The following is a 25,352-nucleotide window of genomic DNA, read 5'->3' on the forward strand; positions in this document are numbered from 1 at the left end:
CACAGATTCTCTTTATAGCCTACCTAACCTAGTTCTAGCCTAGAACTTGGAAATACAAGTCAATTCAACTACTTCCAGAGGTTCTGAAATTTTACCGAACCCAACACACTAACAATACAAAAACAAACTTTAAGAAGAAATATAAAAAGTTATATTTTGAAAGAAAATTTTCTTGTTGCCCTTTTGCATACACAAACCAATCTTTCACATATCGTTACAATTTCTGTATTTTACTGCTTCAGTGATTCCACATCTAGAATAAAATGCTCAAAAGCTAAGGTTCTTTCAACTGAAATAATACCTTGTTGATGCTGTAACACTATTTGGTTCCAGGATGTTTTCAGTCATCCTTAGTTGTACCACCTCTGCAATATCACTTGATTTTTCTGCACCCTCTTCTGGAAGTTCTTCTATATGTTCCAGCTTTTCATCTTCCTCTTCTTCCTCAGAAAGCTCATTAACCTATATAAACAAGAGGAAATTGGTAATTAAAATTTAATGAAACTTTTAATAATAGATGTTATCTAACATATACTAGTCTAAGAAAATTTAAAATACAAACAACTCGTTTTTTACTTCATTTCCTAGGACCAACTTTTCTAAAGGAATAATTAACTTTTCCATATTTGAAGAAAACCTCAAACCAAATATAGCATTTTAAAACACAAAGTGATTTTTACTTTAGTGTATCAAAGGAATATGAGTAAGACCGTAACAATGAAAGCCTGCACACTGTAGTTAGCTAACATTAAGAAAGCTTCATTTCCTAACCAATAAGTTTTATAAACTCTACAGTTACAAAGATTTCTAACCGACTTCTCAAATTTCCAGGTACATTTAACAAGTGATTTTAATACAGAGGAAATGTTGGAAAAGGAAGAGTAATTTTGCGTTAAGATGTTAACTCTGTTTTAGAAAATGTCATCTAACTTCTACATGAATCAGATGGAATTCTTCTTGAAGAGATTGGATGTTACAAGAGGGAACTCACTAATATGGCCATTAAGCACAACTCAAGGTTATAATTATCTTTCTGGCAGGGGCTATAAAATGTCTTCCATTATCAAACTGGATACATAAGTAAATAATCACTCTAATAAAAAGACAGTGAATAATATTAGAGAAGGAAAACCAACAAAATATTTTTTTAATGTTTATTTATTTTGGGAGAGAGGGAGGGAGGAAGGAGGGGAGAGACGGAGAGAGGGCACACATGTACGCAAGAGCAGGGGAGGTGCACAGAAAGAGGGAAAGAGGGAATCCTCAGCAGGCTTTGCACTGTCAACACAGAGCCTGATGTGGGGCTTGATCCCATGAACTGTGAGATTATGACCTGAGCCAAAACCAAGAGTCAGACATTTAACTGACTGAGCCACAGACACCCCCCAAAAAATATTTTCAAATACGGGGCGCCTGCCTGTGATTCTCCCTCTTCCTCTCTTTCTGCCCTTCCACAGCTCACGTGCACCCTCACCCACTCTCTTTCAAATAAATACACTTAAAGTATTTTTTTAAATAAGAAACTTTAAAGCTATCTCAAAGAAGTCACTAGCCATAAATTAAGACCTTTCATAATTTAACAGTAGTCACTAAAAACAATGAGCAGTAAAAGTATACCTTTGTCCATTCCAGACAAATGCACTGGAAATACAGAGGATAAATTTACCACTAAGTATAACCGCAGCATTCTTCCCAGACAGTCAAACATAGTTGCTAGAATACCCTCAGAAAGCAGACTTCAACCAGAAGAAAGGTAATTTTTCTGTGATGTTCTACCACACTCCTAACAAGTACAGACTGCCTGCTTTCAAGTATAATACAGTAAGTACTTAAAAGCCGGGCTTTGAAGACAGAAAGATGTATGTTCATAGCCCTACTGTGCCCTTAACTATCTCTGAACTACTAAATTCTCTAGGCCTATGAATAAAATAGAGATGCTATATATACTGCCTCCCTCACTGAGCTAGCTGAAAGGATTAAATAACATAGGCTAACTCTTCTACAGTGTCTGTACATAATAAGCAATAAAAAACAGCTATCATTACAACTGGAATTGATATTTCTTTATAGCACAGAGCCTAATTTCCACATGTAGCATCACTTTTTAGGAGAAAGGAAGATGTACTTGCCATCCACACTACCTAAAGCAGGAGCTCTCAACCACTGGTGTGTCAAGGTCACTAGTCAGCTGGCTCACTAAAAATTCATTATTAACAATACTTAATGACCTCAATTTGTGAACCACTGATCTTATAAATAAAGCATATACAGCACACTCTGCTGAATTTGTTGTGCTTATAAAATGCCAGCCCTCATCTATCTCCTATCACGTAGAAGAGTGATGAAAAAAACTAAAAATGAGTAAGTAACTGATTATGAACTGAGGTAAGATTTATACACGAAGGTAAAAATTTCACAACAGATGAGTTTTCAAACTGAATCAAATGGAAAAGTATCCTCATTTTCCATGTATGTATTTAATATATTAATGAAATTAAAGAACATATGTATTATCTACCTGGCAACTGAAGCAACAAAAAATATTAAATGACAAGAAAATACTATTTTCAGAAATATTAAATGGGGATTACTATGGTTGATCAATAGAGGCCTGGCCGCCAGAGCAAAGAATGGGGCAAAAAAAATTTAACATGAGTATTTAAACTGAGAGTTTTTATTCAGTACACACATTTTTGGGACAAATTTTGGTACATTTGGTACATATTTTAATATGTTACAGTATATGTTTTTAAAAATAAGTTTGTGCCTCCAGTCAATAGCTCTAAGTAATCACAAATATCTTACACTTGATTGTATTGAATGTATTAAATACAATTCAATACGTTTTATGTAAATTAATGGACACTGTCCAATATTTTCAACAATAATCATCCAATAAGATATGATATGAAGAGTAACCTAATGGGATTTTCTTTTACCCCCTCCCATTTCCCAGGCCTCCCCATGTAACCTTCTGTAGTAATAATTGACTAAATTGGTTTGGGTAAGAATAAGCATTAAAAACTTCAAAATTCCGTCTCTCATCCCACACTTCAAAAGTTCTTTATCCTCTCCTTGTCACCTTGACCTTCTGCTTATCAATGCTCTTATATTCCTAAGTTACCGTGAGCCTTCCCTAAGTATGCAGCTGCCTCAACTCCACCTAATGGAAAATCACTCACTCCACTTACGGAAAACCCTCATCCATACTTACATCTCTTCTTTCTTTGACTGCTGTAATTCCCTTCTCTAGGGCCTCGTGAAATGCCTGCTCTCCAGACTCCAGCTTGTGGAGAACGCTGCTACCTGCCTTCTCAAATGTATAAAGAAACATAATTATCACCTACATCTTCAAACCACTCTACTGAGTTTGCATTCATGTAGAGATCCCATACAAAGAACCTGTCCACCAACTCTGGGTCATTTCTCAAACACTCCCTATTTACGATCTCCAGTCATCTCTCTCATACTATTAATAGAAGTATCTATCACCCTGAAAAGGTTCTAACTGCCAAATACTTGGATTAATGGGAAAAAACTCCAAGGGGAAAAAAGCACTAGTTAACTTCACTTCTTTCAAATATCAAAATCAGAAGAAAAATAATCAAAGCACTGCAAGGATGGGCCAGGTATACCCACGTCTTTAAATATGAGGTAAGAAATCAGCACATTTAACTTAGGTCAACTTAAAAATACAACAAAATAGGGGTGCTTGGGTGGCTCAGTCGGTTAAGTGTCCGACTTTGACTCAGGTCATCTCACAGTTCATGGGTTCAAGCCCCCATCAGACTGTGTGCTGACAGCTCAGAGCCTGGAGCTTGCTTCGGATTGTCTCCCTCTCTTTCTGCCCCTTCCCCACTCACACTCGTTCCCTTTTTCTCAAAAATAAACTTAAAAAAATATATACAACCAAAATGTGCTAAGTTTGAAGAAATTTTACTTTTACTCAATACATTATCAACTCAGCCTCACAACTCAAACTGAAGTCATCAAATTTTTATTTATTTTTAAGGAAAATAAATTTTCAGGTATCTGTCCTACTACTGTAACCTGTTTATAGTATAGAAATGTCATAGTAATAATTATGAAAACAAATTCTGGTAATCAGCAATATGGATCAAACACTAATCCATTATTGATCATATTCTATTCAATATGCTAACATCTTTTCTATCCACGGGCAAACCTGCAGAATTCAACATTATGTGCTAGTGTTAACTAACCAGGATTCTATTTAATGTAAAGCACAACATATTTTAAGTCAGTTTTTCTAGTGCTTAAAGAAACATAAAAATACAAACGCAATGGGGCACCAAGCTGGCTCAGCTGGTTGAGCGTCCGCCTTTACCTCAGGTCATGATCTCAGTTTGTGGGTTCAAGCCCCATGATGGACCCTGTGCTGACAGCTCAGAGCCTGGAGCCTGCTGCAATTTCTGTGTCTCCCTCTCTTTCTGCCCCTCCCCTGTTCATACTCTGTGTCTCTCAAAAACTAATAAGAGTTTAAAAAAAAATTTTTTTTTTCACGTATGCAAAAGCAAAGGGCTTTATTACAGGTTTAGGCTCCCGGACCTAAACTCGGGGTCATAGACTTTACCAGGGCAGTGGATCTATGCGGAGAGCCAAAAAAATTTTTTAAATACAAATGCATTACATGAGAGTTATTTCAGTACCCATAAGGAAGACGTAGATTAGCAGAAAGACCAGAGAATTACACCATGACATAAAACATAGTCAAGATACACCCTAAAGACTTTAGAGCCGTCAAGATAAAAATATTAGGGCAAACTGGCATCATCAGTTTATTATTATAATTCAAATCCTCTCAAGAAATGTAAAAATGAGTAACACAAACATATTCATATTACTTTGTTTTGAGCAGCCATTAATTTTATCTAAATAAATTACTGAAACATTAATTTTTTAAAGATTTTATCATTTTTGGGGTGCCTAGGTGGCTCAGTCGCTTAAACATGCAACTCTCGATATCAGCTCAGGTCATGATTTCCCAGTTCGTGGGATTGGGCCTCACATCAGCCTCTGTGCGGACAGCATGGAGCCTACTTGGGAATGTCGCTCTCCCTCTTTTGCTGCCCCATCCCCACTCTCTCATACGCATACGTATGTACATAGGCACGCTCTCTCTCTCTCTCTCTCAAAATAAACTCTAAAAAAAACAAACAAAACCCCACTAAAATTAATTAAAGATTTTATCTTTTTTAAGTAATCTCTGCACCCAACAGAGGGCTCAAACTTGTAATCCTGAGATGAACAGTCACACACACTACCAACTGAGCCAGCCAAGCGACCAACTAAAACAATTTAAAGAAAAGAAAGATGGCACACAGAAATCCCCAAAATAGGATTTCTTACAGGCATAAAGACATTACAGGTTTGGTGCACCTGGGTGGCTAAGTCCGTTGAGCATCCAACTCTAGATTTTGACTCAGGTCATGATACCAGAGTTGTGGGTCTCTCTCTCTCTCTCTCTTTCTCTTTCTCTCTCTCTCCCCGCCCCCCCCCTCCTGCTTATACACTCTCTCTAAAACAGAATTTTAAATGGGGCACCTGAGTGGCTCAGTCAGTTAACTCTCCAACTTCAGCTTAGGTCACAGTCCCATGGTTCATGAAGTCAAGTCCCAGGTCAGGCTCTGTGCTGACAGCTCAGAGCCTGGAGCCTGGTTTGAATTCTGTGTCTCCCTCTCTCTCTCTGCCCCTCCCCAGCCCTCTCTCAAATAAACAGACATTAAAGTTAAAAAAAAAAAAAAAGATAGATAAAAATGTATAAGAAAGACATTAAAGGTTTAAGGCATATCTATCTCCTTGCCCTCTTGTCATTTTCTTTAAAGCCAAGAATGTTTTGAAGAGATGTGTTCAGTTCTTTATTCTAACCATATTTTTAAGTTAGGAACTGTGAATGATAGTTGGAAGTTCAAAAAATATGCCAAAAGTTCCAAGGATCACTGATTCTGGCTATAATTCTACCCATATGATTTACTTCACAAATGTATACATATGCACACTGTTTTCATCCCCAGTTTACACATTACAAAATGTAATTTGGTTTGTTACTGTTTCCTTAAAGTTCATGACACTTGAAAAGGGAGAGGGAGACAGAAAGGAAGGGAAAAGGGGATAGAAAGAGGGAAGGAAAATCAGACAAAGATATAAATGCTTATGTGAAGAAAATATGAAAAACTAAGGAAGATCTCAACTCCAAATATTAAAAAATCTTCATAGAAGCCCACAACAATATAGAAACTCCTTTTTTTAATTTTTAATGTTTTTAAATTTATTTTTGAGAGACAGAGAGAGGCAGTGCGAGCAGGGGAGGGCCAGAGAGAGGGAGGGAGACAAAGAATCTGAAGCAGGCGCCAGGCTCTGAGCTAGCTGTCAGCACAGAGCCCGATGAGGGGCTCGAACCCACAAACCGTGAGATCATGACCTGAGCTTAACTGACTGAGCCACCCAGGTGCCCCTAGAAACTCTTTAAAAAGGAAAAAAAAAAGATAGGCTATATGAAAAATAAAATTCCTAATTCACATTACCAGAACCAGACCATAAAAATTAATAAAAATCTATATGATAAAACTACTTTTCAAAAGATGCTACTTCATAATTTAATAGCAAATGAAAAGAAACCACCCAATGTGCATTAATAAATAGTGACCATATAATTAATCATCAAAACCTAGATACATATAAGAGTGAAAGGGGGAGCTACTAATAATTACATCAGAAGCAAATATAATCCAGGACTCTTGTGAGAAAATGGGGTGTACTATCACCTTTTCAAGTGGAGATCAGTACTATATATCAAATAAATTATAACGGTACATCCACACAATAGGGAACTTTGCAGACATAAAAACAAAAGAGTACTGGGGCGCTTGGGTGGCTCAGTAGGTTAAGCGTCTGGCTTCCGGCTTCGACTCAGGTCATGATCTCACGGTTCGTGGGTTCGAGCCCTGCACCGGGCTCTGTGCTGACAGCTAGCTCAGAGCCTGGAGCCTGTCTTCAGATTCTGTGTCTCCCTCTCTCTCTCTCTGACCCTCCCTGCTCATGCTGTCTCTGTCTCTCAAAAATAAATAAAAACCATTAAAAAAAAAAAAAAGTACTGTATCTGTATTCCAGTAAGAAAAGAGTTCCAAGATTTTAATTAACTGATTAAAAACATCATCATGGGGTGCCCAGGTGGCTCAGTCAGTTAAGTGTCCAGCTTCAGCTCAGGTCATGATCTCGTGGTCCATGGGTTTGAGTCCTGCATCAGACTCTGTACTGACAGCTCAGAAGCTGGAGCCTGCTTTGCTTCCGATGTTGAGTCTCCCATTCTCTATGCTCCTTCCTGCTCACTCTCTCAAACATAAACTTTACCAAAAAAAATTTTTTTAAACAGTAACAACAACATGATGGTGCAGAGCAGTGTGTGTCGTATGCTACCTCCCTCTTAAAAAACTGAGGAGGGGCACCTGGGTGGCTCGGTCTTAAGCATGTGACTTCAGCTCAGGTCATGATCTCAGAGTGTGGGAGTTCGAGTCCTGTGTCAGGCTCTGTGCTGACAGCTCAGGGCCTGGAACCTACTTTGGATTCTGTGTCTCCCTCTATCTCTGCCCTTCTCCAGCTTGCACTTTGTCTCTCTCAAAAATAAACAAACATTAAAAAAAAACCAAACTATGAGGCAGTATTCGCTAGCATTTGCATAAAGAAACTCTGGAAAAATACATAAAAACCAATGGGGTAGAGGGAGAATGGGTGGCAGTACTAGCAAGAAATTTTACTAAATATTTTATTTTTTTAGCCAGGTGAATTACTCATTAAAAAAGTAGCAGCCCTACCCCATGACCAAAATATAAGTAACTTCATGGATTTTAACCTAATAGAAGTTTGTTTGACAAATCATTCCACTTATGCACAAAATAAAAACCTCCACATAGACCTAAATCACAATTTTAAGCATGAAAAGTCTGGATTAATGTTACATTACAATGAAGTAGTTACTCTGCATCAATATCCTCATTTCGTGAAAGAGAAAGTAACTAGGTCCTGTACAATCTCAACCAACAAAATATAATAGAGCTGGAAAAATGGGTGTTAATTTTCCAAAATCATAAGAGTTAAAAAAACTACGTGCAACCTAAACTATTACTCTTGATGCTTTCCATTAATGACATTAATTGCATAGCTCTGTTGACTCTCCACTTTCATCAAGAAAAACTTCCTATTTTTCGAAAGTATGTGTAAAATTTGTATTGAGTCTCTCCCTCCACCTGCTATCTCTCACCTTTTCCCTACATTCCCCTATGCTAAGTCTCTTTGCCAAACCCCAAAACCACCCTATTCTTACAACATAATGCTTACGTTAGAATAAACAGACACAAACTTCACAAAATACCTAACATATTGTCATTGTCTAGTTTCAATGCCTTTTCCATATTACTCAAATTGAAAATAAGAACTTAAGAAAAAAAATCATATTTATATATTACGTGGATGTGTCACCCATGATTACATGTAATAAATAACCAAAACAACTGCTGTGTGTAGTACTTAAAAATTCCACCTGTGTTTGTGCCAAGCCCTAAAAAGTATATTTTTTAAAAATTCTCCATATATCTAAAATATTCTCACCTGTTCAGTAATTGAACTCAAATCATTAGATGAGAAATCTTCCTCTTCATTCTCAAAAAACTCATAGTAATTTTCCAGAAGTCCAGCCATTATCCTGCTCACTATTTCTTGCTCTTTCAGATCTTCCACATCTGTGTAAATGCTGAGAATAAAAGTCCAAATTGAATTGAGTCCTTAAATCAAATACAGGTAAAATTAGAAGACAACCAATGAGTTACTTTATAAACCTGAGCAATTTATGTCATCATTCTGTGCCTCGGTTTTCCCATCTGTAAAGCCTACCTAATTTGTACCCTCTTCACAGAAATGCTGGGAGGATTAATCAGATCTACTATAAAAAATAATGGCTCACCCAGCAACCTATGATCCTTGGGAGATAGTATAATGAGTCTATTTTACAAATTCACTATTTTTTGATTACACAAAAATTTGGGGAAAAAACTTACTGGAAGACATCTGGACCGAAAACAGCAGCCAGAGAGTTTGCAGACCAAATTTCTTCATGATGTGATGCTACATTGGCTAAAAATCTACACAGAAACTTTAACAAACTGTAATTAACAGGTGGAAGCTGTTGTAAAAGGAACCTCAACTTTCTTCCAAATTCATCTTCATTATTATAATCTATAAAACATAATGACAGGTTTTTTTTAATGAAGTAAAAGCAAAGCTCAGATATTTTGCCAGATTCACATTACTCCACCCACATCACCTTTTTACTATTAACAATTCAAAACCTCTTCACTTCCTCTACCAGAAGCCAAATGCCTTAGGGCTTTGCATTTCACTTATTAGGGAGAAGAGAAGAGTTGGAGAGAAGGAACTCAACCCCTCAATTGCTGAAGAATGTTTTCCCCATCTATTACTCATCAGCACAAATTCTCTAATTTATTTTTTAATTCTCATCATACTGTCTTTTGCATGACTGTACCTGTGTTTCCAAATCAATGCCAACTCTAAGAAAGTCAAAACATACTAGCCAATGCTAGTTAACATCAACTATGACTGAACGAAGAGATTTAACCAACTAATAGAATCAGTAACAGTTCCACTTGGATGTATCGGGAAAGAGGAAGGAACAGGGTGTAAGTGACTTTCTTCTTCCGCTAACATCCTGAAAAGAACAATCAACTTCAGCAGTAACAGTAGGACTAAATAAAAAAGAATTCCACTTCTTAATTGTTTTTCTCTTACCTCAGGTTGCTTTCTATTTATCAAGTTAATTTTCAAGTGACAGAAGCTAGGCCCTGGGTGAATCATGTAAGTGAACTTTCATTAAGAGAAACGGAGGTCTTTATCATCCCCAGTGATCGGTGAGGGTCTCACTTAAGAGAGGATTTCTCAAATATACCCTCCAAATGAAGTAATGTAATGCTTCAATAGTGAAAATTAACCCAATTAAGTTTCATTATATATTTTTCTTCAGATTCTTAAAATTAATTTACAGAAAAATTCTAGATAAAAAGGTTATGGTCAAGATATTGGCCAACTCTGCAAAAAAAAAAAACAACTTAAGCCTAAGCATATCAGGAAAGACTATGGTCACATGAATTTTACTTAAATTCACACAACCAATAACAATTCTTCTATATTGATAATACTACAAACTGTCCATTCAAATACAATACTCTGATTTCTTAACTGAATAAAAGAGTCCCTAGAATGTTTTTTAAACCACAATGTTTACAATTGGTGGAAATTTTAACAACCTAAGCATTTAGCAGAAAAGGGTTATTTTTAAAAATCATGTTTATCAATTCAAAAAATATAAACAAACAATTAATATTTTCAATTGAATGACTACAACAACACTACCAAATTCTACATAATACCCTCCCTAGCTTTGTGGCACTTATCATCTGACACACACATACATTTAGTATGTTTATCATCTATTTCTCCTCTATCTCTCCTATGTCCTTTAGAATTTGTATCCAGTTTTGTTCACTGCTGCACTCCCAGAATCTGGAAGACTGCCTAGCACACACAAACATTAGCTGGATAAGCTGAATGAATACACAATAATGGGAGGGGAAGCTGAACTACTAAAACATTTGCTTTAATGGGGTGGTAAGATTGTGGGTAATGCTGTTTTTTACTTGAAATACTTTCCACGTTGCTCTACTCTTGATTGTACACATTTCCACTACACAAAATACTTATGCCTGCCAGGCTGCTTCTATTTTTTTAAATTATTTATTTATTTGAGAGAGAGGGCAACTGTCAGAGGGGAAGAAAAAGGGAGAGAGGGAGAGAGAGAATTCCAAGCAGGCTCTGCCCTGTTACAACAGAAACCCCACGAGGGGCTCCAACACACTAACCTCGGGATCACCACCTGAGCCGAAGTCAGATGCTTAACCAACCAAGCCACCCGAGTGCCCCCAGGCTGCTTCTTCCAAAGTCTTCAAATAAGGCAGAGAAGCATTTCAATATATATATATAGCTATAAAATACACACCTGCTGTAATTTCTTTCCTCTTGAACCTACTTCAGAGTTAAATAGTATCCAGAAAAAATATCTATGTATCAAAGAAGTTTCTCCTGACTAGCAATTCTTTCAAGCACCTAAGTACTTTTTCAAAGTATTACAACAAATTTACAAAACTTAGAGTCTTGTTTTCTAACAAAACTTATAAGTAGGTGGACAAATACAAACCATGATGGTCTAAAACAATGGTTGTCAACGTCTGACAATGAATGGAATGGCAGTCATGACTTGGGGGAAGGGACGACAGTGGCCATCTACATGGGCAGAGGCAAGGGATCTTGTTAAACATCCTAAAATTCACAGGACAGTCCCTTATAATAAAGAACTATCCAGCCTAAAATATCAACAGTACCAAGATTGTGAAACTACGGTCTAAATAAAAGTCTAACCACACCAGACACGCCACAATGCAGTGTCTTGCTACCACAGAAAATGAAAATGACTTTTTTAAAAACACAAATTCAAATGTAACTGCAACAATTCCTCTCCATGTTCTTAAAATCAACAATCTCCTCAGGGCACCTGGGTGGCTCAGTCCGTTAAGCATCCAACTTCAGCTCAGGTCATGCTCTCACAGTTCATGGGTTTAAGCCCCCCACATTGGGCTCTCTGCTGTCAGCGCAGAACCTGCTTCTGATTCTGTCTCCCTTTCTCTGCCCCTGCCCCACTCTCACGTTCACGTGCACTCTCTCAAAGATAAACATTTTTAAAAGAAAGTAATAATCTTATGTATTTGTGAATGTCAATTAAAACACTGACAAAGCACTCATCTCCAAGAAAGGGAGAAAGGAATTTTTAGACACCATCCCCAAAAAATTACTAAAGGAGAATGAACAAAATTAAACAGATTGTATTACAAAAGAAATAGAAATACCACCTCAAGTCAAGTACTGTCACACCTTTTCTGTATAGCTCTTAAGGGGTGGGTATGTGTATGCATAAATACATAGGATAATGATTAAATAAGCAGGGAATGGAGAATGGTAGATTTCTCATATTAGAACAATTAAAAACATATGGGCCAGTTCTTTCTTCTGGGTCACCAACCATGCCTTCCAGACTGAGGAAGACACGGAAACTTCAGGGCCACGTGACCCATGGTCACGGCCGCATCGGCAAGCACCAGAAGCACCCAGGAGGTCGGGGTAATGCTGGTGGCATGCATCACCACAGGATTAACTTTGACAAATATCATCCAGGTTACTTTGGAAAAGTTGGTATGAGGCATTACCACTTAAAAAGGAACCAGAGCTTCTGCCCAACTGTCAAACTTGATAAACTGTGGACCTTAGTCAGTGAGCAGACAAGGGTAAATGCTGCCAAAAACAAGACAGGAGCTGCTCCTATCATTGATGTGGTGCTATCGGGCTACTACAAAGTTTTGGGAAAGGGAAAGCTCCCCAAACAGCCTGTCATTGTGAAGGCCAAATTCTTCAGTAGAAGAGCTGAGGAGAAGATTAAGGGTGTTGGGGGATTACTGTGTCCTGGTAGCTTGAAGCCACATGGAGGAGGTTCATTAAATACTAAAAGTGCTTTTCTCAAAAAACAAACAAACAAACAAACAAACATATGGGCCACAGCAATTTTGGATGCTTTAAATGCATTCACAAGCAATTGTCAATGCAGTAATTAGTAAGATGCATATCATAATCCCATGAATAACATAGTGCACGATGCTGTCATAATTTTAAATGAATCTCAAAATGCTAAGCCTAGTGATAAAACAGCTTCTGACAGTCTAAATGAAAGTCAATTACTTTATTACCATTAAATCTTATTCCAGTTACTCATTTATAAATTTCATTCAAAGAATGAAAGATTATCTGATAGCTGGAACTTTAAAGACATGTCTGTGGGGTACGTGGCTGGCTCACTCAAGAAATCAAACTCTTGATTTCAGCTCAGGTCATAATCTCACAGTTCATGGATTGGAGCGCCACATCAGGTTCTGTGCTGGCAGCATGGAGCCTGCTTGGGATTCTCGCCCTCCCTCTTTCTCTCTGCCCCTCCCCTATTTATGCTCTCTCTCTCAAAATAAATAAACTTCTTTTAAAAATAATAAAAAAAATAAAGACTTGTCTGCAACTCAACTAATACACTGAACATAGAACCCTCTTACTTTAAAAACAAAAAAATGGCTCGAGCCATAAAAAGGACTCAGAAAACCTCTTATAACACATCAGTTTCATTACATATTTAATGGATGCAAAATGCTGATTAGGTGACTCAATATAAATATTTGAAAAAATTCCTACAAAAAAGTCAAAGATATGGATTCAGAAATTGAAAACAAAAACAGTAGTATTTGTGAGGGGGGAATAAAGTTGCCCTTTGAAAAAATGGGACATTAAGGACAATTCATTTTGAAATCGGTTTCTTTTTTTTTATCTAGGTGACACATTAAAATAACAAAATTAAATCACTGATGTTTAGACATAAATCAGAGGTACCCACTAATTTTGGCTCAAAGGTATAAAAAATTTTTAAAGATGGATAAAAACACTCAAAAGAAAATCCTCCTTCTCTGACTACATATGGCTTAAGGATACACACACACAAACATATTACTAAAATCCAACTATGACTATGACAGGGATACACATTAAGTAGTTATTATTATGTCTTAACACCAATGAATTTCCCTAGAAGCCCCAATTCAAAAAATTAAAGATTCCTTAATACAAAGAAAAGCAAAAAAATAATTTTAAAATTTAAGAAATATGTAATATTACATGCCAACTTTACAAACTTTCCTATATAAGGAAACATGTCAGTCCATTAGATACGAGTATCATTTGGCTCGAGGAACAGAATTATTTCCTCACTTCTTGGTTCTTACCTTTCTGTCTACCTCTTTGTGTATTTTTCCCATTCCTATTCCATTCCAGCCAAGCCCTACTTTTAGTCACCACCAAAAACCTAACCCAACAAATACAAATCAACCCTTTACTCCTTATTTGGTTTGGAGTCCTGATATTCAATTTGATATTTTATTTCCTCCAGGCAGAAGTCCAAAAACAAGCTTTAAGTATATTCCAAACCTAGAATCAAAGTTACCTTCTGGTTTTTGCTAGCAAGTTCTATCAAACCAGAAACAAACAGTATCACTTCACATATATTTCTCTTCTTTCCCAACCCCCCTATACTTGTTCTTTTCTCCTCCATTTCCTCCTCCTGCTTCTCACCCTCTATCTTAGGCTTCCTAAGACCAATCATAAAAAGTAAATAATACTACAGGGATCTAAAAAGTTGCCATTCCCTTGACTAGAACATAAAGATCCAAAGACCATATGAACATAAGAAATTAATATCAGAACTACTATAATTACTGTTTACATGTTAAGATTTCTATAAGGTAAAAAGATTCTGAAATTAACAGTACATGATGGATTGGTAAGAATCAAATTATACTACCTTGAGAAAGCTGCATCAAATGAATATGCAAACTGCCAGGGATAACAGGTTCAGGAAGTTCTTGAAGGAAAAACCTAAGAAGACTAATAGCTGAGGGAACATCTGCTTCCTTAACCAAATCCACCTCTTCTCCGCTGTCGTATCTCTGCCGAAGCCACTCCACTGTCTCAGCATTTCCATTGACTTGAAAAAGTCCTTGCTGCTCCAGACCTCCTACATTAGTTCAAGGCAAAAATTAAATAAGCTTAAACTTCAAGTACACGGCCATATACATTCATTTTCCAATCTATTTAAAATAGTCATACATCACAAAGCCCTTCTTGGCTCTCCTGGTTGGGTTAAACACCTTCAAAAAAACACATCTAGAAATATACTAACCCTGTCCTGAGGGATAATCTATTTTATCCACACACCCTCCACCCCATTAAAAATATTCCTATCACCACCCCCACTAATAAATGCTCTATCCTGGACATTTCTAAGTATATGACTTTAAAAAAGAAATTACTACCATTTTTCCTTACTAGATTTTAGACTTTTCATATTGGAAAATAAAGGAAGGAAGGAAGGAAGGAAGGAAGGAAGGAAGGATAGGAGGAAGGAAGGAGGAAGGGAGGAAGGGAGGAAGGACACAAAGACAGAAAGAAAAAAATCCAAGGTCAAAAGGGGTAAGCAGTGTTTATTAGAACAAAGGCTAGTCCTCGAGGTAAGGAAATGTATACCATGTTCCTCGATATAGTCCACAACGTGGCGGACTATGAACGGAACCTCACTGTCTGGATGTCCTCCCTGCTGCAGCTCATCAAGTGGAATTCCAAATATTTTGTTAGCAAGAACAGAGTTGCAGTTACTCAAGGAAGGGGAGGAGCTCTTCCTCATATCTTTTTTGCAGCCAGAAATCAAAGCTGTCTTTTCTGCCAAATGAAAGATTAATAATCAACAGGTAAAAATACAATTAAAATAATTACAGAAAAATGCTTTACACCTGAATGTGTTTTCATCATTACATATGTTCCAGCTTTCAGGTCCACAGAACATTCTAAAATAAAGCTCAATACAATCATCCAAACATTTTCTCTACTATGTATAGTTTTGAATACTGCCTTTAGTGTTTGTATGCATCAAACAACAGCAAATTCATCATTAAACTTAGCAAAGGATTAACATCCCAAAGACAAATTAAGGGGCAAACATGGAACAAAAGGACCTTTACTGACCAGGCTTATTGATACAAGTGAAAAACAAACCCAATCATTTCTGGACTGTGCTATATGAAGTTCATCTAACCCCTAAACTGTTAGCATCCAAGAGAGAATCACTTTATAAATTGATGGTTTAGTAAAAAATTTTTTATAAATGACAGGCCAGTAAGAACAAGACTGACCAGTTCTTATTTCCACACGACAGAGAAGCCATACTACTTTTTACAAATGAAGGAAATTTCTCAGTGCTAGACATCCATCAACTTTCAAATGAGAATGTTCTTTCATCAAGGCTGCTGTTTCATTAATTATTTTAAAGAAAAATTTCCACAGCCAGTCTAGTTGAAAAGAAATGTTATTTGTCTTAATTTTGCAAGAACTGTGATCAGTAAAGCAGTGAGAGAAAACAATGTTTCAAATAGCTGAAGTATCAGAGAACAAGTAATCCCAAGAAAATTTGTTTTCTAAATGAACATTCGTTATTTTATGCAATGAGTATTTTCAATTTCATTTATTTCATTTATTTATGCAATGAGTATTTTCAAAAGAAAGAAAACCTTTTTTCATAAGTTGCTAATGAACAAAATGACACCAACTGTGTTTTTCATAACCCCAAAGAAACAATTCCCTTTTCAATACATGAGAGCCAAAAAATAAATAAATCTACTCAATATTCTAATGTCTGTAAAAACAACTTCTATATACATCACATAATATCTGTACCCAGTGAATCAAGAGAGTATCACAATGTGACTGCAAAACAATTCAACTTACAGAAATAAAAGAAATTAACTTAGGGGCAGCAAAATGCCATAAATATATAGAGCCCTAGACAAGCAAGATCCAGTCTTCAACATACCTGGTACCAGGTAGTAACTACAAAATCTCAAGTTAATAATCAAATAGCAGCAACAGGAGATAAACTCCAAAATTTCTGTGGATTTATAAAGCATGGGAGTACCATTTTGAAAACTTACCTTTGAGTACTTAAACACCTAAGTTTAAAAAATGGCTTCTGCACCAGCTACCCTCACTGAGCAAGCATTCTTTTGTCATTTATGGCTGTTTGAGATTATGGCAGAAGATCAGCCTGTAGTTCCTCATTGAAGAAACGCAGAACTCGATCAGTACTTCAGCAGTTAATCTAGAAGAAAAAAAAATTCTTGTCATTTCCCAAACCATCTTTTACCTGTGAAAAGTGACTAGAATAAACACTGAAGTCCTTTTAGGAGGGTACCTACACTGAAAACCATTCTTCTGCCTGAAAATTTGCCTGTGACCTAGTTAGAGGCAAAAATCCTGCACAAGGTTTCAAATTATGATTGCTAACCTGGATAAGAAACTTTCTGCCAAAAACAAAACAAAAAAAAACTGCAAAGGAAAATCTTTAACAGTAAGATCTTCAGAGATTATCCCATTCAAATAATCCATTTTCCTCAAAGGATCTTTCATTTGAGCACATATACACACACCTCACCCAGCTCCATTGTGTTCCCTTATACTCAGAATAAAACTCAGAAGCAGTTTTATATCAAAGAACTGAAGACAAGAGTCTAAGCTTGGAACAGCATTCATGTACTTTATTCTATCCTTTTCTTTCTCTCTTTCTTTCTTTCTTCCTTTCTTTCTTTCTTTTGTATACAGCAAATATTTTGTTAGCAACAATGTAGGTGTGTGAACTTTCTAGTTTGGAGACAATAGGGTATGTTGGGAAAGAGCAGTTAACAGAATCGAAAGGCAGACATTCAAAATATTGACTCCACCATTCTATAGGTGTGACCCTGAACAACTTCCATGTCTCCATGTCTCTAATCTTAGGTTTCCTTATATATATAAGAGTAATACCTACACAGCAGTTAAGTTTAACTGAGATAATACATGCAGGTAGTACAGAGAGAACCAGTTTTCTTTTTCTTTGCATTAAATGCTAAAAAACCAGCAAACAGCCCAGAGAGAGAGGAAACCTGTTTAGCAACGCATTTAATATTTGGTCTCATTTATGAATTGTTGTTTCATCACCCTCTGGGAATTCTAACAATCTACTGTAAAATCTGTTAATAAGATCAGGAGCAAACTACACTGCAGCATTCTGTTCAATAGAGTCCAAGTCCGGGGCACCTGGCTGGCTCAGTCAGTGAAGCATGCACTCTTAATTAATCTAGGGGTCATGAGTTTGAGCCCCACGTTGGGCATGGAGCCTACTTAATGAAAATAAAAAGAGAGAGAGAGAGAAAAAGAGCGAGAGCCCAGATCAGGAGAAGAGTATTATCATTCACTGTGGTTTTCAAAAATGCCTTATTCGTACCATATATCTCCAGGAGGAACATTAAAAACAGAGGGGAAGGAAAACCACATTCCCACAACAAATCTTCAGTAGATGATTACTTCCCAAACATCTGCAAGGCCTGCTAAAACATGTAGCCTATTCATCTGAAAAACAACTTCAAAGTTAAATTATAGAAGACCTCTTAGAGAGGTTAAGTCAGGGTAAAATGTTTAATGAACTCACATTAAAAGTCAGGTTTCAGGTTAATGCCTTCAAGACATAAAGAAAAACAGGATTTGCTTGAGGTTCAATAAAACACTCATTAGAAGAGTCTTGTCAGAACCAAGTTCTATGCTATCACTAAGATGGGTACTCAGTGTTTCTGTGTCTTCTTAATGAAACCAGGAACCATCAAACTGCAAAAGCATTTAGAGTGGAGAGTAGCCCAAAATAACATTTCTGCAAACTGTGAAGTCGTTTTTGACATTATATAAATGTTCCCCATCCCTTCTCAGAGCTTAAATCATGTGACTATCCCTTCCTATCTGTAGTGGGTTCAACAGTGTTCCCCAAGAATCTCATGTCCACCCAGAACCTCAGAATGTGAATTTATTTGGAAATAGGGTCTCTGTGTATGCAATTACTTGAGGATCTCAAGATGAAATCACCTTGGATTTAGGGTGAGTCCTAAATCCAATGACTGGCATCCTTATAAACAGAACACAGGACAAGTAGAGACACACAGAGGGGAAGCAGGCTGTGTGAAGAAAAGAGGAAGAAATTGTGAATTCTGCAGTCACAAGACAACAAACACCGTAAGTCACCAAAAGCTAGAAGAGACAAAGGAAGTTTCCTCTCTAGAACCTTCAGAGGGCCTGCCTATACCCTCGTTTTAGCCTTTTGCCCTCCAGATCTGTGAGAAAAAAATTTCTGTTGTTTTAAAGTTACCCTGTTTATAGTAATTTGTCATGGAATTCTTAGAAAATTCATGCAATATCAAATATATAAACTACAAATTCGAGGGGAGCCTGGGTGGCTCAATTAGGTGTGGGTCTGACTTCGGCTCAGGTCACAGTCTCGCAGTTCAAGAGTTCAAGCCCCACACGTTGGGCTCTGTGCAGACAGCTCAGAGCCTGAAGCCTGCTTCGGATTCTGTATCTGTCTCTCTCTCTGTCCCTTCCCCACCTGCACGCTGCACTCAGTCTCTCTCTCTCTCTCTCTCTCTCTCTCTCTCTGTCAAATAAACATTCATTTTTTAAATTTAAACTACAAATTCCAATTCTCAAAAAAAATAGCATCAGATACCATAGAAAAATGCCCCAAAGATATCTGATGAAATGTTTTAGCAGACAGAAACCATAAAATGCAAAAGCATTTAATCTATAAAAGGCTTGTCACAAGGGAATACAATGTGTAGACTTTCAAAATAACCAAGGATTTCCAAAAGTACAATTTTATTATAAATCAAAACAGCAAAAACATTTTAAGAATTTTGTTTCAAGATTTTTTTTGTTTTGTTTTGTTTTACTTTTAAGTACAATATACCCCTGAACATGGGACTGGAACTCACAACCAAGATCAAGAGTCACATGTTCTATGAACTGAGCCAGTCAGCACCCCTAAAACAGCAAAATCATTTTAAATACAAATGACAGTTGCCTACAATAGTGGTACTGACAACAAATAAATCATTTTGAACTTTGTATCATGAGGCAGAGATATAAAAATAACACAATACCAATTTTCAATAAAAGTGGGGGACAGGTGCATTCAGGAAGTGTACCTTCATATACCAGCTATCAACTTGAGTTCTGCTAAGGCTCAAGATATTTCTCCATTCCATTCAGTCCCATTTATATATACATATTTATAATAGGAACAGACACAGACAGCAAAGAATCTTTTAAGTTTTAAATACCTAATAAAATTAGTAGAAAGGGACCTTTTTTTTTTTTTTTTTTTTTTTGAGAGGGGCTTTTATAAAAGGTAGAACACTAGGGTGCGTGAGTAGCTCAGTCAGTTAAGTGTCCAACTTCGGCTCAGGTAATGAAATCACAGTTCATGGGTTCAAGTCCCATGTCAGACTGTGCGGACAGCCCAGAGCCTGCTTCAGATTCTGTGTCTCACTCTCTCTCTCTCTCTCTGTCCGTCCCCTGCTCGCTTGCTCTCATTCAAAAATAAACACTAAAAAATAAAATTAAAAAGGTAGAACACCAACATCAATACTATGGGCACTGCAACAACATGGACAGAACTACAATGTATTCTAAATGAAATAAGTCAGTCAGAGAAAAGTAAATATATGATTTCACTCATATGGGGAATTTAAGAAATAACACAGACCATGGGGTGCCTGGGTGGCTCAGTACAGTTAAGTCTCCAACTTGGGCTCAAGTCCTACGCTCGTGGTTCCCGAGTTTGGGCCCCGCATCGGGTTCTGCGCTGATAGTTCAGAGCCTGGGGCCTGAGCTATCTATCTGCCCCTGCCTCTGCTCTCCCTCTCTCTGCCCCTGCCCTGCTCGCACTGTGTCTGTCTGTCTGTCTCTCTCTCTCAAAAATAACAAACATTAAAAAAGAAAAAAGAAAAAAAAGAAACAAAACAGATGAACATTGGGAAAGAGAAGGAAAATTAAGATAAAAACCAAGAAGAAGTCAAACCTTAAGAGATTCTAAAATACAGAGAACAAACTGAGGGTTACTGGAGGGGTGCTGGATGGAGGGATCAACTAAATGGGTGATGGGTATTAAGGAGGGCACTTACTGGGATGAGCACTGGGTGTTATAAGTGATGAAATCACTAAATTCAACTCCTGGGGAAAAAATAATATGGACAAATAACAACAGATAGTATTAACTGAGCTCTTATAATAAGCTAGAAACTATTTTAAGAGCTTTAAATGTATTAATTCATTTATGCCTTACAGCAATCCTATGGATGCAGATACTTTCATTATATCCATTTCAGTGATAAGAAAACCAAAACACACTGAGAACTTTCTGGGGTGGTGGAAATGTTCTAAGTCATGACTATGGTAGTGGTAGTTACATAGTTAATAAATGGGTCAAACTTACTGAACTAGGACATTTAAATTGGTGAATGCTATTGTATATAAATTGTTATCACATAAAATTGTACTTCAATAAAAAGGAAATAAAAAGAAATTGTACAAATAAATATGTAACATCACTTTAGTAAGTTAACTAATACCAAACTATTTTCATTATAGAGGATGACATTTTAAAAATATACCTCTTCATACAAAAAAGAAAAATAAAATATCTTTTTAAAATCTTTTTTAAGGTTTATTTATTGTTGAGACAGAGAGAGACAGAGTGCGAACAAGGGAGGGACAGAGAGAGAGGGAGACACAGAATCTGAAACAGGCTCTAGGCTCTGAGCTGTCAGCACAGAACCTGATGCGGGGCTGGAACCCACAAACCGTGAGATCATGACCTGAGCCGAAGCCGGATGCTTAACAGACTGAGCCAACTAGGTGCCCCTGAAACATCTCTTTTAACTACATTTCAAGAACTTATCCTACTCAGCCCTAGTAGGCTATCCAGCACATTTAGAAATTACTAATTTTTCTGTATATCATAAAAAAAATTAAAGCTTGACTGAAGACTAAGTCTTTTCAGACAATTTAACAAAACACTGTAATACTAGTAATAAAGTTATATCATTTTGCAAATAAGCAACCTGTGGTAAGAGCAGCATCTGCCAAGATGAACTGTCATTTTTATGAGGAAAAACTTCTACCTTCAAAATGAATAGAAAGGAACAAAAAAGGGGGCGCCTGGGTGGCTCAGTCAATAAAGCAGCCAACTTCGGCTCAGGTCTTGATCTCACGGTTTGTGAGTTCACGCCCTGCGTCAGGCTCTGTGCTGACAGCTCAGAGCCTGGAGCAGGCTTCAGATTCTGTCTCTTTCTCTCTCTGCCCCTCTCCTGCTCACGCTCTATCTCTTGCTGTCTCTCAATAATAAATAAACGTTAAAAATTAAAAAAAAAAAAGGAACAAAAAAGCTCACTTTTGCCCTAACTGCTTTTGACAAAACAGGATGCAATTCACACAGAAAAATGTGAAAGAGCTACCTTATAACTGCTAACGCCAAAAAAAAACCAAAAAAAAAAAAATCCCTATCACTAGTTTACAAAGAGAGAAAAGCCAATAGGGACCTGGGCTTCAATAAAGATAGTAAACTTTGAGAACAGAGATTTAAGTCTGTAGACAATTACACTGTCTAAGTAAATGAACCAAATAAATTTACCCCTGCTCCATACATTAGGCTTTTCACATTAGCAAGCTCTGAACATTTCAAGAAAGCAAAGGAAAAGGCACCTCTTTCATTCAAACTAAACAAAGATGATACTATGAAGGCTCCCAATATGCTAAATCAGTGGTTCCTCCCTGGTCTGAAAACTAGCAAGGCATTAATTTGTCAAATTCTTTAAAAAAAAAATTTTTTTTATGTCTTTATTTTATTTTTGAGTGAAAGAAAGAGAGACAGAGAGTGAGCTGGGGAGGGGCAGAGAAAGAGGGAGACAGAATCCAAAGCAGGCTCCAGGCTCTGAGCTGTCAGCACAGAACCCAACGCAGGGCTCAAACCCAAGGACTGTGAGATCATGACCTGAGCCGATGTCGGATGCTTAACCGACTGAGTCACCCAGGTGCCTCTATTTTGTCTGAATTTCTTTTTTTTTTTAAACATTTTATTTTTATTTTTGATACAGAGAGAGACAGAGCATGAGAGGGGGAGGGGCAGAGAGAGAAGGAGACACAGAACCGGAAGCAGTCTCCAGGCTCTGAGCTAGCTGTCAGCACAGAGTCTGATGCGGGGCTCAAACCCACAAACGTGAGATCTAACCTGAAGTGGGAGGCTTAACCCACTGAGCCACCCAGGCGCCCCAATTCTGTCTGAATTTCTTAACAGTACACCAAACTAACAGAAAGGTTGAACAAACACATAAAGGTCTCAACAACACATAAAGGTCTCAACAACACATAAAGCTATTGGTCATATGATCATAAATGCTATTTTGATCAGGAAAAACATCAAGTCAACTAAATCTATTACTAAATTCACTAACTATGCCATTAAGTAATTTATGATAGTATAAAAGAGAATTCAAGACTAGAAATTTTTTTTAATTAGAGAGCTGTAGTACTGGGCACCTGGGTGGCTCAGTTGGTTAAGCGTCTGACTCTGGATTTCAGAAGCTCAAGTAATGATCTCACAGTTCATGAGTTCAAGCCCCACATGGGGGTCTGCATTGGTAGTACAGACTCTGCTTGTGATTCTTTCTCTCTCTCTGCCCCTTCCCTGATCTCTTTCTCAAAATAAATAAACTTTTAAAAAAGAGAGAACTTCTTCACCCTAGAAAAAAGAAAAAGGCGTGCCTGGGTGGCTCAATCAGTTAAGCATCCAACTCCTGATTTCAACTCAGGTCATGATCTCAGTTTCTGAGTTGGAGCCTCACAAAGGGCCCTGCACTAATAATGCAGAGCCTACTTGGGATTCTCTCTCTCTGTCCCTCCCTCACCTTGTGCTCTCTCTCAAAAGAAATAAATAATCAAAAAGACAGACAGAAAGAGCATGAAGAAGTACTTGTAATAATTTTTATCCCTATGCCTGAGGATGTGTTCATCTGAGTGCACTTTAACATACTACTTGAGGGTACAATCCTCCTTGGTGATTTTACAAAACTATAATAAACAATGGAATCAAGCCTATTTTGTAAAACTACAGTTGCCAAATTGGAATACTATAGCATATATATTTCAAAGAGTAAAACCCACTAAATGTAAACTATTTTTCCTTGAGACAGCTTATTATTCCTCTTTTACTAATGTATTCAGGCAAAAGTGCTCTAGAGATAAGCTATTGGTAAATATCCTGGATCATTTTGAAAAACTCTCAAAAGGGTTTCATGGCCACAATCAATTATTTTATAACCTCCAACCATGATTTCAAGCTATTCAAATCAAAAGAAAGTAATAAAGCCAGAGGGAGATGAAATCCCCTGTGGTAAGTCCCCTCACCAATTTCTCTCACTAATCTCCTCAAAACTAAAATCTAACCCAAATCTCCCACACCCTGTGCAAAATTTCTCAACTATCTTCCACTACCTAAAGTCCTGGTCTCCACAATTTGTTTTAATGTTTCTTTATTTCTGAGACAAAGAGGAGAGAGAGAATCCCAAGCAGACTCCACACTGTCAACACAGAGGCAATTCATGGCGTGAACCTATGAAACATGAGACTGTGACCTGAGCCCAAATCAAATCAGACGCTTAACCAAATGAGCCATTCAGGTACCCCCTTGACTCCAAATTTTTTGATCAGGAAAAAAATTATGAGTCCACCCCTCATTTTTATATTATATGCATATTATTAAAGTAGAGTAGTAAATAATATACAGGTATGTTACATGCATAATTATAGAAAAAGAACTTTTTAAATTTAAAAAATACACAAAAACTTAAATTTTACTACTGCTATACACACACACATTTTAATAGGTCATCTTGCCCATCCACAGCACAAGGATCTCATAACTCAACCAAAAATCAAACCAATTAAAAAATAGGCAGAAGACCTGAATAGTCATTTTTCTAAAGAAGGCACACTGATGGCCAACAGACATGAAAAGATGGGTAGCATCACTCTAATCAGGGAAATGTAAATCAAACCACAATAAAATATTATCTCACACTTGCCAAAATGGTTAGTTATCAAAAAGAAGTAACAAGTGTTATCAAGTATGTAGAGAAAAGGGAACCCTCTTGCACTGTTGGTGGGAACTGTAAATTGGTACAGTCAACAGGGCAATAGTATGACGGTTCCTCAAAAAATTAAATACAGAAATACCATACAATCCAGTAATCTCACTTATAAGAAAATAAAAACACTATTCTCAAAAACTACATGTATCCCAATGCTTACTGAAGCATTATATACAGTAGCCAAAATATGGAAGCAACCTAACAGCACATCAGTGAATGAATGGATAAAAAAGATGTGGCAGATATAATGGAATATTACTCAGCCATGAAAAAAGAATGAGAACTTGCCATTTGCAACAACATGTATGGACCTAGAGGATATTAAACTAAGGGATGTAAGTCAGAGAGAAAGACAACTACCACACAAGTTCACTTGTATGTGGAATTTAAGAAACAAAAGAAATACCAGAAACAGACCCATTAATACATAGAATAAACTGGAGAGAGAGAACTGGAGAGATGGGCAAGATAGTTTAAGGGAATTAAGAGGTACAAAATTCCAATTATAAAGTCACAGAGATGAAAAGTACACAACAGGGAATACAATCAATAATAATATAATAATTTTTTTTT

The 25,352-nt window shown here is 37.0% G+C and overlaps 1 protein-coding gene and 1 pseudogene across 5 annotated transcripts in view; one reads left to right on the forward strand and one right to left on the reverse strand.

Moving 5' to 3' along the window:
* The window catches only part of FAM13B (family with sequence similarity 13 member B), a 70,524-nt gene that overhangs the window by 33,654 nt on the left and 11,518 nt on the right, over positions 1–25,352 (reverse strand). For 3 of the 5 annotated variants that reach the window (XM_029941970.1, XM_029941967.1, XM_029941966.1), the window contains exons 2-8: positions 16,707–16,873; positions 15,250–15,441; positions 14,528–14,740; positions 9,072–9,249; positions 8,626–8,767; positions 3,215–3,310; positions 302–462 (exon numbers count right to left, since the gene is read on the reverse strand). In XM_029941970.1, coding sequence (XP_029797830.1) covers positions 302–462; positions 3,215–3,310; positions 8,626–8,767; positions 9,072–9,249; positions 14,528–14,740; positions 15,250–15,406 — 947 coding nt within the window. In that variant the 5' untranslated portion in view covers positions 15,407–15,441; positions 16,707–16,873. The remainder of the gene's footprint in view (positions 1–301; positions 463–3,214; positions 3,311–8,625; positions 8,768–9,071; positions 9,250–14,527; positions 14,741–15,249; positions 15,442–16,706; positions 16,874–25,352) is intronic. The other 2 variants (XM_029941971.1, XM_029941969.1) reach the window with 1 other exon arrangement.
* On the forward strand, positions 12,162–12,609 carry LOC115294233 (annotated as a pseudogene).

Source organism: Suricata suricatta, chromosome 6 (assembly GCF_006229205.1).
Source record: "Suricata suricatta isolate VVHF042 chromosome 6, meerkat_22Aug2017_6uvM2_HiC, whole genome shotgun sequence".
Classification (NCBI taxonomy): Eukaryota; Metazoa; Chordata; class Mammalia; order Carnivora; family Herpestidae; genus Suricata; species Suricata suricatta.